Here is a 16,473-nt window from a genome sequence, read left to right on the forward strand (position 1 = left end):
TAGTTTCCTACATATAGCAAAGTTACAGCAGGAATTGGGCATCTCTGGACTGAACAAACCTATTTTATCAAACTCGCAGAATTCTTTCTAGGAATTCTGACTGCACATTGGCTAAATCCATACACCTGTAATACCTTGGCTGCCTGCGTAACAGCTTTGCCCTTAATGATGGGAATTACCAGAACAGACAACACAGCGATAACAAGCCTTGAAATAATAAAGGGAGGAAAACAAAGCGAAAAGACAGGAGCTATCTTCATTTTGGAACAATTAAGATTTGTATATTCATGTAACATAATCACAATAATTTCTCCAAATATCCACCATCGTATCTATTTCTAGCTGAATAAGTGCTATAATGTGTGAAGGGTAGAATTTTCACTGATATTAAGAATTCTGTTCAGGTAAATAACTGATTTTTAAAGCTTTTTTAAGTGTGTACTAATAACAATTAGCCGATGTTGGTTCGAAGCCTTCTCAAGTAGCTCTAGTGAAATGCTCAAAATCACCACAAGGTGGTGCTACCTCCTTTTTTAGAGTTGAAAGGCACACAGACAACAAGGAGCTCATCTGTATGGCTACTGAATGTAGCCCTGTGGAGACCTGTCATTGTTTGGTCTCTGTTGAGTCCTGTAGAACAAAGAATCAGTGTCTTCATTCACATGTCTGAAACCTGCCAAAATATCCCACACCAATGCTATATAAGCCACTCACATGCTACAAGATCTCATCATTCAATACTTTATCCCCACTGGCTTGTTCATTTATAAGCTGCAAGGCATCCCGTCTATTGCTTACTTTCGGTCGCTTTTAAAACCAAAATAATCTCAAACAAATGAATATTTGGTATTCTTTTTATGAGCGTGAATATAACAGAAACACACTGAACACACATATCACTGTACGCTGACTGTAAACAAGCATCCTTTGGCAGATTCGGTACTATGCAGCACAAGTGCACGCACACACACAAATCACTGGGCATTTGACAGTTTGTTGCTATGGCGATGCATAGGCACAGGCAGCTGAAACGTTCAGATTTGGTGCGTCTGTGCGTTTCATAGAAAGAAAAGCGATATTAGAGAGTAATGGATGCAGAGACTTTGTGAAGTCACCAAAAAAAAAAAAAGAAAAAAAAGAGCCAATTCATGTTAACTACAAAATTAACTAATGTGTTAATATTCCAGCGTCACGCAGTTTTACACCTGCATTTCCTGCAAGATTAAAATGTTTAGTGTCAACAGAAGCTGGCATCTTTCTCAGTGGTTTCCACGAGTCAGCTACAACCACCAACTGTCATCATCCTTTCAAACAATCAGATGAGCTGATCAGTGTCAGAATATGAATGAGAAAAAAATAACTGTATAACAAATGTTAGGAAAATCTGTTTACGAGTCACAGAAGCAAGTCATTAAGTGAGTCTGATTTCTCTATGGATCCTGGTACCCAAAGGTCAAAGGCACGTTCATAGACAGCTCTGAAACAGAACGTGGTTGCTCAGCTATCCACAGCAGGAAGCAGAACACACAAATACAAAAACAAAACCACAGTTTCACTGGGTGTGTATATTGCACAAATACTACAGATATGATCTGCAGCTTTAGACTGCAACAAGTCCTGATTTCTGCTGTTAAAACAGATCTATTACAAACACACAGCCTTACTCCCCTCATGCTGTACAGAACATGAAAACAAAAGCGACAACAAAAGCAGAAAACAAATGTGTCTCTCTCGCATTTTGTCTTCACAGTATTCCACCACAACCCCAACAACCCTTTGTAGTCTGACATGAAACGACACTGAAAGCTGCCCTTTTACTTCCCAGACAGCGTACACACGTACACAGTTATGCACACCATCCACACAATACTTCCACCCATCTGCTGACTCCTGAAAGCTCCTCTTTTGAACAAAGAGTGCTTTATATGTTTTCTTTGTACAGAACCAGTACCAACCCGAACCCAGCCAAGCACGCCCTGGTACACGCACCAGCACTTAGTTTCAGTGTTGCATTTCATTAGTAATCCATGAGTCTTTCAGTAGGTCACATAGTCTAAAATACCTATAGTGTCTATTCTAACAGTAGAAGTCATTTTGAACCCTTCTAGCTGCAGAAGAAGATTTGGTCCTCACAATCTGAGATCAAAACGGAATAAATTAAAAATAAAACACTTACATCTTTGTGTTTACAGTATGCGACTCTTACCTGATCGAAGAGCTGTTTGCCTGTTGTGTTGGGCTGGATGGCAAACTCCAGCTCAGCGTCCATGGTGGTGACGCGCACATTGATCTGTGAAACACAAGTAATGGATCAGTAAATGGTTTACTTAATTCTACTTGTTGAACACGGACGATATATAAAAGACAGACATACTCAGTGGGATGTTACCCTCAGGGATATAGTTTTCGAGCATCTAGCCATGCAGTCAGCCTTTACGAACATTTTTGAAAGATTGGGTCATTTTCAGAAGCTCACAGAGCTCGAGTGTGGTACTGTAATAGGACGCTAGCATTGCAACAAGTCAGTTTGTGAAATTTCCTCCCTTTCAGATATTCCACTGTAAGTGCTGTTATTGCAAAGTGGAAGTGTTTAGGAACCACAATAACTCAGATATGACGCGGTAGACCACGTGAAGTTGCATAGTGACATTGCCAAGTGCTGAAGTGTGTATTGCAGAAAAGCACACTTAACAACTGCAATGGTCCAAAACTCTTCTGGCATTAACATCAGCAGAAAAAACGTGCACCAGAAGCTTCATTTGGGTTTCTATAGCTGTGCAGCTTGCCAGCATGCTCTGCGAGTGTCAGCTGAAGACTTATACTGTAGAAAATGTAAAACCTGATTTATGTGGTTTGAATGTTTCCCACAGACGACCATGATGCAGCATAAAGGCAGTGATGGCCACTGTATTTGGTCAAAGATGATCCACACCTTGTAACCATTGTGACACTGACAGCAATGCAGAGTGTTGGAAAACCCCTTCAGTAAATTCTAATTTGAGATCACTGAGTTGAAATAAGAGGTGGCAAAGGAGATCTAGAAACTGTCGAGAGGTCACTCTACAGAATCTGTGATTTTAAATAACCAACACAAGTGCTATATACAGTGGGGCAAAAAAGTATTTAGTCAGCCACCGATTGTGCAAGTTCCCCCACTTAAAATGATGACAGAGGTCAGTAATTTGCACCAGAGGTACACTTCAACTGTGAGAGACAGAATGTGAAAAAAAAAAATCCATGAATTCACATGGTAGGATTTGTAAAGAATTTATTCGTCAATTAGGGTGGAAAATAAGTATTTGGTCACCTCAAACAAGGAAAATCTCTGGCTCTCACAGACCTGTAACGTCTTCTGTAAGACGCTTTTCTGTCCCCCACTCGTTACCTGCATGAATGGCACCTGTTTGAACTCATCTGTATAAAAGACACCTGTCCACAGCCTCAAACAGTCAGACTCCAAACTCCGCCATGGCCAAGACCAAAGAGCTTTCGAAGGACACCAGGAAAAGTATTGTAGACCTGCACCAGACTGGGAAGAGTGAATCTACAATAGGCAAGCAGCTTGGTGTGAAAAAATCAACTGTGGGAGCAATCATCAGAAAATGGAAGATATACAAGACCACTGATAATCTCCCTCGATCTGGGGCTCCACGCAAGATCTCATCCCGTGGGGTCAAAATGATCATGAGAACGGTGAGCAAAGATCCCAGAACCACACGGGGGGACCTGGTGAATGACCTGCAGAGAGCTGGGACCAAAGTAACAAAGGTCACCATCAGTAACACACTACAACGGCAGGGAATCAAATCCCGCAGTGCCAGACGTGTTCCGCTGCTGAAGCCAGTGCATGTCCAGGCCCGTCTGAAGTTTGCCAGAGAGCACATGGATGATACAGCAGAGGATTGGGAGAATGTCATGTGGTCAGATGAAACCAAAGTAGAACTTTTTGGTATAAACTCAACTCGTCGTGTTTGGAGGAAGAAGAATACTGAGTTGCATCCCAAGAACACCATACCTACTGTGAAGCATGGGGGTGGAAACATCATGCTATGGGGCTGTTTTTCTGCCAAGGGGACAGGACGACTGATCCGTGTTAAGGACAGAATGAATGGGGCCATGTATCGTGAGATTTTGAGCCATCAGTGAGAACTTTGAAGATGAAACGAGGCTGGGTCTTCCAACATGACAATGATCCAAAACACACCGCCCGGGCAACAAAGGAGTGGCTCCGTAAGAAGCATTTGAAAGTCCTGGAGTGGCCTAGCCAGTCTCCAGACCTCAACCCCATAGAAAATCTGTGGCGGGAGTTGAAAGTCCGTGTTTCTCGTCGACAGCCCCAAAACATCACTGCTCTCGAGAAGATCTGCATGGAGGAATGGGCCAAAATACCAGCTACTGTGTGTGCAAACCTGGTAAAGACCTATAGTAAACGTTTGACCTCTGTTATTGCCAACAAAGGTTATGTTACAAAGTATTGAGTTGTATTTTTGTTATTGACCAAATACTTATTTTCCACCCTGATTTACAAATAAATTCTTTACAAATCCTACCATGTGGATTCATGGATTTTTTTTTTTCCACATTCTGTCTCTCACAGTTGAAGTGTACCTCTGGTGCAAATTACTGACCTCTGTCATCATTTTAGGTGGGGGAACTTGCACAATTGGTGGCTGACTAAATACTTTTTTGCCCCACTGTAACTGGGAAGGAGAAGGAAGCGTGTACAGGAAGCTGCAACACATTTAACAGGTTAAATGAAATGTAATAGGAATTAATATATTACATTTAGAAAAAAAGGGAACCCTAAGTGTATATTAAAAAAAATAACTAAATATATATATAAATAAATGTGTGGAGGAAGCAGAACTGCTAAAAACAGGATGTGAAAGTTCCTAACAACGTGTGAAAATCTAAAGACTGTATTGAAAGAAAGCAAATATAAGCAGCTTGGAAAAAAGTAAACTGGACTGATCTGAGGCTCCACAGTCTGCCGGTGGGACTGCCTGTGCAGCTGTGTGCGAGTCCCTGTCAGACTTCTATAAATATTCCCAACACATAGTGACCACACACACACACACACACACACACACACACACACACACACACACACACACACACACACACACACACACACACACACCTTCCATATTAGGTGCAGTCTGTTTACGCTGCTTATCCTTCTTCCCGTAAACTGAATAGAGGAAGTTTTCACTCCACTTTTACCAAGACCTGTCACTAGGTTTCCGATTTAACTGTAATGTAAATAAAAATAAAAAAGGGGGGTACTCAGTGAAAACTACAATGACTCAAACTAGGGCTGCTCGATTATGGCAAAAATGATAATCACGATTATTTTCACTGAAATTGAGATCACGATTATTTGACGATATTTATTTAACCCTTTAAGACCTACTATAGAACCAAGTCCACCAGAGCTTATATTATTTTTTTACATGCTGTAGTGCCATTTGTGGGAGCATTTCAAGTTGCTATACATCAATACAACTGTTATAGCCCATATTTTAATAATATGTATGCATTAAGTCCATAGTAATTACATAAATTGCAAAAAAGTGCAATAAACTACAAAAAAAATTGAAAATCGCTTTTGTTTTGTTTACATATATTTCTACTTGGAGAAATTTAAGAGGTTTATCCCTCAAAACTTTAAATACAATAAAGTTGCAAAAAATAGTTTCCCACCACAGGAAATTTATTTTGAGTGTCTTCATAGTTTTATTTTGGAGATACAGCAATTTTTATATACTGCAGGAAAAACAAAAAACAATCCTATGATGCAAATTTGCAAAGAAAACAGCATGTGCATCATTTCACTGTGGGAAGTGTTACGAACAGCTGATAGGAACGGCAAAGCGTGTTTCTGGAATATTATGTTTTTGTTCCTGCAAGCGCTTTTTATGCAATTTTTGCAAAGCTATATGTGGAACGAAACCGTGACCGAGGACAAGCTGATGGCATCAGATGTAAGTACAACTCCTCCGGTTTCATATGCAAAACAAATTATTGCGCTAGCTTACACGGTTCAGGTTCTACAGGGATTTAAAAATAGTTACACAAAACGGAGCGTGCTGCTCTGACCAGCTTTAAAGGGTTAACAATGACTTTAAAAAAATAATATAAAATAGTGTGCAACACCACTGAAGTTTTTTTTTTTTTAAACTCTCTTTTCAACCAACGGCAGTCACTCTCCAAATAACTTCTGCTTAGCTTTCCGAGCTTCCCTCGGGTCCTCTTAATCAGCGGTCTCCAACCTTTTTTGCGCCACGGACGGTTTATGCCCGACAATATTTTCACGGACCGGCCTTTAAGGTGTCGCGGATAAATGAGGGAGGGGCTAATAATCGGCTCAGTCATTTTTAATGATCGTTGAAAGCCCAGATCGTAATCGTGATTAAAATTCGATTAATTGAGCAGCCCTAACTCAAACTAAAATAAGAACCATTTCTCCTGGATCTTTGGGGTTCACTGGACATCTGTGCTTCCGCATAGAAGAGTGGAAGTTTGCACAAGAAACAACCATAATAATTTGGAGAATGCGTCACTTCCTCAATGAGTTATGATGTAGTGCTATTCATAAGAAAAGCCCAGACAGATATCTCAGGAAAACACACCGTCTCTGCGTGAATTCAGGAAATTTCACCTCATTTTAAATTTTAACACAGTAACATGTTTTAAAAGACTAAGAAATCCAGAGATCAGATCAGCCTTCAAAACCACACCACTGCCCTACAGTAATCCTTTCCAGACACTTTTAATAGTAATGAACTCATACTCATATGCAGTACATAAATATGCAATCGCACATTTCTCTTGGTGTGCATCTATTCCTCTCTTCCCACTCGAGGTGCAATACATTATAATGCCCTGTGCCGCAGTATGAAACCCTCTCTGCAGTGAAACCAACCACCAACTGGCACTGTCCTCAAGTAACCCTGGCAGAAAGTGAGAGGGGAGTGAGAGAGGCACAGAGGAGATGAGAAATAACAATGATACAGTAAAAACTACCAGTCTTATGCCGTTTTATACTACTATAAGAAATCTATGCAATCGCTTAACTTATACCTTCCCAGAAATGCAAACACTGCAGCCACCTTAACAACTGTCTGCTTTGCAGTAACCCCTGTGAAACTACATGTAATAGAATGTAACTGTATCTAGCTTGCTCACTATGCTATCCAATAACTACTGTAATCTGCCAGTGTGGACATATGGAGTTTTTCTTATTGTCATAGTTCTGTCAATCCTGCATCAGCTCTGAAGTATAAATGCATACAACGAAAGCAATAAAATGCACTTCAAGTACAAAATTGCTGCATAAGGAACTAGTAAGGTGTGTGTGTGTGTGTGTGTGTGTGTGTGTGTGTGTGTGTGTGTGTGTGTGTGTGTGTGTGTGTGTGTAATATTTAGAGACACACAAAGACAAAGAGATGATGCCTACGCATCAATCATAAGAAATCACAGACAGCTCTACTGACCTGAAAAATATACGACAGACAGTGGGTACACACACACACACACACACACACACACACACACACACACTAAAGTGTGTATATTATACTCTATATTTTCCCTCTCGTCCTGTAATGTGTTGCATCTTTTTGTCTGCAAAGATACTAATAAATTCCCAATAAGTTCCACACCAAAGTGAGGTCCTCTCTTGTAAAAAACAAAAAACCCCACACTGTGCTAAACTATATACCACCAGCCGCAGTCCACACTTTTTAGGCGACTCCTCTAAGACAGTACGGACTATACTCATAACATACGGAGGTAGGACAGAATGAGCAGCTGCTTCACTGTATGGATTTATTTTATTTTATTTTTTTATTTAATTACTCACTATTTACACACTCCATTTCTGACTCTACAATGTCTCAGCTACAAGCATGATAAATAACCCAATAGCCTCTGTGCACTTCTGGCATCTGAACAACTGAATTACTTTTCTTGTCGATGGCAACACTCCCACCAAAACCAGGAGAATCCTTTGCATCAGCATGTTGCACAGTCACAGCAGCTAACACTCCCGTAAGCCTTGTCCACATGCCAGAACTATGTCCCAACCACACTGCTGATGGATCAGAAACTGTGAAAGTGCCAGTTTGAAAGCAGTACACACAAAGACTTGGCGTGGGTTACTGACTCTTAATGTCAATGAATTTCCTATCACATGCAGAAAGAAATTTAAAAAAAAAAAAAAAAAGGTCCCAATTCAAGTAATTTTGAAAATGAGGGCATCATTTAATGTTCTTGGTCTGACATTGCATCCAAGGTTGATCTTACGAGACTCGTTACCCAACAGCTCCTAGGGGGCTGTTCCTACGCACACAGCTGCAACACATAACCAGCTACCTCATTTTTGTCGGGCTGACCGCAGCACAAGATTGTGGATGTTTGCTACACTGACTGGGCCTCAGTTTTAACACCAAACCCTTACTCAACTATTATTGATCACCACAATCATTTTTGATCAAGTTTCTGTCATTAAACTGGATAAACAGGAATTCAGACCCAAATAGCTTTTCACACTGTTACTGTGTAGCTGTTACTTTAAATATAATTACTCATGTTAATGTATTGATAATGTGCTTGTGAAAAATGAAGTGTGTTTGAAGTCTGAAGAGGGAACAGTGTTTGTGCAGTAGATGCGGGGAAAGCATGGGAACACTACCATATGGTGGTGTGTATATGTGTGTGTGTGCATGCATTTAACAACAAGACTGACATTTGTGCGTATGTATGAGAGTGCAGCCATATGGGGCATATGACGTGCACACACTGTACACCATGTATTCCACATGATAATACCTCACAGCAACATCCCAGTGGCACATTTTAATGTAATTTTCTAAAAAGCCATGTGGGCGTCCTAATGAGGGATTTTAACACTTGACAGGGTGGCCTAGAAAGGATCGTCCTCTCTTGAGATGAAAGAAAAGCTCATCGGTTCAACAGACAGGCAACAGTAAAAGAAGAAAACGCTAAACCGACGTTAAACAAGCGAGGCTAAAATGATTGTGTTATTTCTCCCACATGTTTTAGTTCAGAAAATGCATTGTGCAGATATCGACTTCAAGTTATCACTGACTAATATGTTTTTTTTTTAAGTTGTGTCTGACCAGTAGCCCAAAGACATGAAGTTACAGTAAAAAACAAAACAACAACAAACAGCCCAACACCACCACATTCTAACAGGCTGACTTGTAGAGAAATCGCTACGATGTATGTTTTGCCATTTTTAGTTGCAAAGAAAAAAAAAAAATACCTGAAACAACTCTTTATATAAAGTGTTCACTATATTGTACATGAGACTCCAGCTGTAGATTTGTGTGTACGCATGTGAGCAAGAGCTGTTTTAACATTTGTATTTGTGTGTGTCTGTGTGTGACAGAGAGAGAGTGGGACAAACTGATGAAGAACCATGCCATGTCTTCTTGCTGATGGCTGTTAACAGATAAAGCAGGCGGTCTCAGCAGTTTACTGACCACAGTCCTATTCTGTTACTGTTGACTCACTCCAGCTGATAAAACTTAGAGAAACACATAACATCTTTTTGTTCCACATACACGCAGCAACAACAACAACGCTCAGGTCATGGCATCAAAATTAGATTTATGCAATCAGCGTGTCAGTTTTTCTACTGTCTATGTCATAAACTCATTATAGTCTATTCTAAACAGGACTCCCGTTAAGTACACACAAGTGTGCGCGCTAACAGTCACATAGCTTGTTGTAGTCAGACAACATGTTGAAACACAGCTTGAACTTGTTACGACACAAACATGTTTAAAGTTAAATAGCTATGATAAATAAATACATTATTAATGTAAACTTTACAAAATTCATGAGTAAATTTCACAAGCACCACTTTGAGTGATGGCACAGGAAGATCCCTTTGCTTTCACTTGGTCGACAACAAAAGTAGCTGTTTGTAGAAAATCATGCCTGACTGCAACATGACACCTCATGGATTTGTTTATGTTGATGTAGACTGTTAACAATATTAACCTTATGACGTCAATCCACATGATCAGCATGTCTCTGAGGACAGCTTCTTATGATATCTTGACTGACAGCCATTAATATGGGACCAGACACCATTACCACAAATGAACACTGGACTTTGCCTGGAGAATCAGGTTGTGACATTGACCAAACATGGAAATTCTCTAATGTAGCACAGACCAGTATAGAGTCCACATGACACTACTAGAAATAGTCTGTTTGGTATTCAGCTGCGAATTTAGAATTACCTGCACTAGGGCTTGAATCAAAACCAACACTCAGATCCTCTAATCGAACTAATTGTTCCCATGTTTGTTATTTCTGCTTTTTTGTTTGTTTGTTTGTTTGTTTTAACTTCTGTTAATACTTCCTCACTATGTACTGTCTGCTTCAAAGCACACTAGCATGTGTGTCGTCACACGGCTCCAGGCTTTAACATGCAAACATCATGGAGGAAAAGTCAAATACTGAGCTCTACTAGCTTGTACCAAATAAAAATTGTGTGCCTGTTATTTGGACATACTTTAGTAAAGACAACATCAAACAAAACAAAAAAACAAAAAAAAAGAAGAACACAGAAAACTGCGTAAGGTAACAGCGGCAATCTGTTACAACACTTGAAAAAAATCATATTATCGAAAAAATTTATATCTCCTAGCTTTAGGAGTTGAGCAAGAACAGAAAACTATGGGGTTCATGTGGCTTTTTAAAGAAGGTTAAAGACAGTTTATTGTCCAATCTGGATACACGGGGCATCTGTCTTCTCAGGGGCATCTCTGTCAGGTATATAGAAAAGTAAAGGTCTGCAGGGCATGTGTGAAAACAGCCATGAAGAGAAAGATCCATAAAGTTGAGTGGAGCTACAGAGAGCAGAAATATTTATTTGCACTGCAGATGAGCTGAAACACTATATACTATATCAGTTTTTGTAATAAGATTCCATCTAAGGAGACTCTGGAGAAATGGATCCCGTGTGCCTGTAGCTCCAGTGTTTACCAGCATCCTCCAGTCCCTGCATGTTATTCATAACAAGTAGTGACAGCTAAATAGTAGGCTAGTGTGTACAGGCTCAGGCTGCCCACGCAATACAGCCCACCTGTTGACTGTTAGTGTGTGTGAGGGAGGAACACTCTCAGACAGCCATAATTACAAGCTGTTGGTAGCTAAGCTGGTTAACAGAGGCTTTAAAGGCAACCGGGGGCTATGCTGCCACCTTCAGCGCTTCATCATCATGCATGATCTTTCCATTTATCTCATCTAACACCTGCCCTCTGTCAAGCTTCATCTCCTCACCTCTGCCTCACCCGTTTTCCATTCATCGTTTTGCTTTCCTAGACCCATTGTTCTTCCACACCTCTTTTTATTCAGCACATTAATGACTAGTGTGTTTTGCTTCGGGTTTGTTCAAATGGCTGTTTGTATTTTCGCTCTCAAAGTCAGGTATTATGGATTCACAGTAAAAATCCATACATCAGCGCTGGGAAATTACACAGTAATGAGGGCTGATGCGGTCTTAAGTGGGAGAGGATAGCATGGAAGATCTCGCTTTGCCTGCAGTTATGCAGAGAAAAAAAACAATACATCCAAGCAAGAATAAAAAGTGAAGGGCAGCACAAATCTAATACTTTCCTCCAGCTCAGGAAACAGCGAGAAAATAAAAGGTGGATTTTTCTTCCTTCTCCCTCAAATTATTATTATACTTTGGTTACCATTGGTTACCAATACAAACAAAATTTGTGGTGGAGCCACAACATACAATTTTTTCCATCACATATATCCTTTATAGGGTCATCCCATATCATACCTTCTGTGATAACCAGTATGAATTTAGGCAGTATATAACAGTGTTCTGCAGCTATTTTGTGCTTCTACTTAAAACCTTCCAGTTAACAGTTTGTGCTTATATTTGACTTGTGCCGTGTCATTTGCAATACTACTGACAGAGCATTATATCACTATAATAAAATAAAGCTGCAGGCACCTTGTTTCATTAGATTTACACTTTATATGAGGCAGTATGCCATCAGTAACAAGGATGGAAAAGTAATCCTTCATTTACTTATAAATGCTGCTGCCTGAAAGCTGAGTGCCAATAAAAGCATTCAGTATTTTTTTTTCCTACACTGTCAGAAATATAACTGCAAATTTTCTTAAAATGTAGTCTGTCAAATGTTGAGGCTATACTGCCCGCCTCTTACTGGTTTCTTTGTAAAACCTGATTGGTTGGCCCTACAGTAAGCTTCATTTGGTTGGCTGTGCGGCACAAACTAACCCCTGAGAAGGAGGCTCACTAACAGTCACAGCTGGGACAAATTAACATTGTTCAAAACCATGTGAAAGTGAGCGTTAACTATATTACTAATGGTAACATAATGGGGATTGGAAGGCCCCAGCTAATGTATTTCACTTATATCATGAAGTTCTTTATTATTTTATGTATAAATAAATGTATCAATATTGAGAATGTGTTTTCGAAAGTGTTAGATCTGAGTACTAATCAGTGGAGAGGCAGTGAGAATTTACTGTAAAGTAAGTTTGATGGATTTCTGATCAATACTATAGTAGTATTATTGTATTACTATTGTAGTAGTAATTCTTGTGAATTGCAAATAGATATACATCTCGCCACAGTGTTAGCTCATCAGTCTGTGGATGAGCTGAAAGTTATTTGAAACCATTATATGCATCAATTTTGAGAATTTTTTTTTACTTTTTGCCAGCTCACAATAAATGTGACACAAACTACCTGCCACTGGTGTCAGTCAACATCGTCAGTATTGGCCGATACAGATACTGTATATCAGTGCATCACTAATGATGACCATCAGTATGATGGCATCCAGCTTTGTCGAATGATTTTCCAGATTCTGGAAACTGGTTGCAGAGATTTCCTCCCATTCAGTCCCAGCAACATTAGAGAGGTCCATACATAAAACTGCTGAATGGAACCTTGCCGTTTTTACACCACACCAAGCTTCCATTGAAATACAACTGAATCGTTTGGATGGTTAAAATCACATCATACGATTATTTCTCCAAATCACTAAGTTGTAGATCACAATGAATAAAAGTTTACAATTAAAATGTTAATGTTTTATCTACAAATTTTGAAAATATAGCTGAAGCAGTGACTGAATGTAGGGTGGGGAGAGGAGGTGGAAGTAGTGCTGATCTTCACACCCTCCCTCTAATTAGATTTAGTGACTTGATAATTCCCATTATATAAATGAAAATGGCTGTGTAAAATATTTATAGCCTCCAGCGAGGGCTCACTGCCCCCTCTCTACAAGCCCCTGGCCCTCAGGGACACCAACGCCAGGAGGGGCAACATGTGCAAAACGCCGCAATAAATCAATAATGTACGATCCCCCGCTGCATCTCACACCCTAGATTAAAAGGCCTGATGCCTGCTCATTCCTACAAACACACACACACAGCAAACAAGTAAACAACACATTCTGCATTCACCCAGGCAGACATGTCGCTGAAACTTCAAATATTTTCATTAAAATGATCATCAAGTGAAATGAGTAGAGAGAAGTGGGTCTCTCTACAAACGCTGGCTTTGCGTGTGGCCTCTGTGAGCAGCTAAACTTTTGGCTTCGACCCGGCAGATGAGGATGGGTAAAACAAACATGTCGACTGTAATGATACACGATACGCACATCACAGTCAAGCCAGGCTCCGAACATCTGAAGTGTCAAAGTCTAACTGATCAAGACCTAAACCCGGCAACCTCGAAAGGGAGTCTTTTCCCTTTAATTCATTTTTTTAATTTTAAGTGGGCAGCACACAATCAAACATGTGTCATAAATAATGACACATGCACACAGTATATTAAGGGTAGACATTTTTTTAACCGATTTACTGCCATGGGACTGCAAGCCTCCACCAACTAGGGCTGTGCGATATGACCAAAATCTCATATCCCGATAAAGGAATTCTATCGTCCGATAACGATATAAATCACAAAAATGTAACAATCTCCAATCTCTGTAAATTCTGTGAATCTCGGGCAGCTCGACTTGTGTGAAGTGTTTCCAGCTGCGCGTCATGTAGCTGGAGTCGAATGTTTTAACAGATGCATGAAACTATACATTTTTAGACATAAGTTGTAACGGCCGCCGTTTTCTTTGTGAGTATTTATTACACGCCGTGCTGCGGGGAAAAGCCTGTTCTAACGTTTGAGTCTAAGGTTTATTTTTTAGCACCTGGCGGCTTTTTTTTTTAAATAATCTGCTCTTTCACGTAATTCATGTGAAAAATCTCAACAGGATCTTGGGCTTTATTGTGAAAGGTTTATGTGGAACATAAACAAGCGGACACGCGATGCTGTTACCGTCGTTGTTGCTAACGACAACGCATAAAAACAGGCGCTTGTCCGTCCCTAGTGTGGTTATATTAAATATAAGAGAAAGAGAGAACTTTAAGAAATTAATAAAACTACAGTGACCATCAAAACCATGAAAAAAATATTGCCGTAAACAGTTTATTTTGCGACACCACGAAACAAACGATAGCGTAATATGAAACGATCGACGTTTTTATATCGTCATCTGATATATATCGTTATATCGAACAGCCCTACCACAAACAAATCAAGCTTACATCATTGTCTAGACTCCTGATGGATATATGTACTGCAAGAAATAGAAGTTGGCATTGGCGGCCAAAGATTAATGTCTCTAAATGTAGAACAGTTTTAGCATTAAGAAATCACCAGAAAAGTGATTTTGCAGAACATAAGAAGTTTGTCAATTTCTGTTAAAAGCTGCATAAAAGTTCTTGGGATTTGAACAGTAATAACTTACATTATGCAAGGTCACATTCAGCTTGATCTCAGATGTTGCTTTAGTCTAGGGCTGCCACGATTAGTCGACTAGTCACAATTACGTCGACTATCAAAATCGTGGGCAGCTTATTTGGTAGTCGACGCATCGTTTGAAGCTTTGTAAGATCCCAAAAGACACAGGAATAAGTAGTAGGATTTAAGAGTGTAATAACGGACTGAAACAGAAGATGGCAGCACTGCATGTACAAGGATGCCAGCTGCCGTTAAACCCCGAAGAAGAAGAAGCAGTGTCTGGTATCGTAGCGGTGTCCAAATTCAGGAACCGACAAATGACTCCGACAAATGCGTCCTTCATTTCCCCAGATTTGAAGGATGGGTCGGGTGTATACTTCATGGCCCAACCTATCCAGAATTCACAGCGCAGCCCAGCTCAGTTTCCAACAATGGCGGTAGCTAGTTAGTTTTAATATTACTCTTATTATTCTTTCTGGGTCACAAAATAAACATTTAACATATTTTCAGGCGAGAATGTAGCTGTATAAACCTCAAATATCTGCTCAGTTTATCAAGACATCACATATTTTCAAAAGCGCTCCGACGTTTTCAGAGACGTCTGTTACCCACTAGCTCGATAGCTAGCGGGGGAAAGGCTCACCAGAACCCGTGAGAACACCGGACTCCCGGCAAATCATTTTTAAACCCACCGCCGTCTTTCGCTACTCAGGTTAAACATATATAAGTCACTTGATAACTTAAAAATGTTATTGTTTGGCTTTTTTTAGTATTTTATTTGTTCCTGAGTAAATCGGTTTGGCTGAGATTAAAGTTATAGTTTTTAACACAGCTGAACAAACGTCAAGCAGACAGCTGATTATCAGAAGTGTGAGATGCTCGAGAATATACTCCTGTTATATTTTAGATAGCAAGGAGTTTATTAAACTTCACAGAAACAATCTGCAAATTTCATTAAAATTTAATAAACTATCATCTTGTCTTTATTTTTAGTTAGCACATACCTTAAACACTTAAAGCTGTAAGATAATGATAGTTATATAAGAGCAGATGCATGCTGGTGCAATAAGCTGTACGTTTGACGTTCAATGGATGCATGATCTGATTAGTCGACCAATTGCAAAAATAATCGGTAACTAGTCGACTATCAAAATAATCATTTGTGGCAGCCCTACTTTAGTTCAAGTGTCCTTATAGTCAAGATCCAACCAAATCCAAGCTCAAGGTTATTGTGAAGGTAGGGTGTGGTATTGTGTTTCATTATCAAGGTTATCTGATGAGGGAATATAAAATTCTCAGTCACAGTACAACATGTGAAAATGTGAGGAAAGAAAAAAGAAAATTTCATTTCAATTTCATTTCACTGTTTTTGAAGAATTCACCCTCTGTTTTTACAGCAATCAATTTCTGGGCTGCTTCCTAACACAGACTCGTTTTGTACAACCCCCTCTGACCTACATGAAAGAAGAAGGAAGGAAGCAGTCAGTAGCAGGGGTCGTCCATGTTGGGTTAGGGGTGTGTACTTGCCATTAAAACACTGCTTAAGGGAGGATTACGATCTAGTGCAAACTCACTTTTTAATGGCTTTCCTGGGGCTAGCTAGCTTATAGCCTGTCTTGCCTTTTGAGGGTCTTTCTTTG

The 16,473-nt window shown here is 39.8% G+C and overlaps 1 protein-coding gene across 4 annotated transcripts in view; it reads right to left on the reverse strand.

Annotated features, from left to right (window-relative positions):
- Positions 1–16,473, reverse strand: part of LOC146556230 (radixin) — a 48,164-nt gene that overhangs the window by 15,184 nt on the left and 16,507 nt on the right. For all 4 annotated transcript variants that reach the window (XM_085248497.1, XM_085248499.1, XM_085248495.1 and 1 more), the window contains exon 3: positions 2,207–2,290. In XM_085248497.1, the coding sequence (XP_085104623.1) occupies positions 2,207–2,290 (84 nt within the window). The remainder of the gene's footprint in view (positions 1–2,206; positions 2,291–16,473) is intronic.

Source organism: Mchenga conophoros, linkage group LG16 (genome assembly GCF_057382185.1).
Source record: "Mchenga conophoros isolate Kocher_MC1m ecotype Shallow Benthic linkage group LG16, M_conophoros_male_GT1.1, whole genome shotgun sequence".
Taxonomy (NCBI): Eukaryota; Metazoa; Chordata; class Actinopteri; order Cichliformes; family Cichlidae; genus Mchenga; species Mchenga conophoros.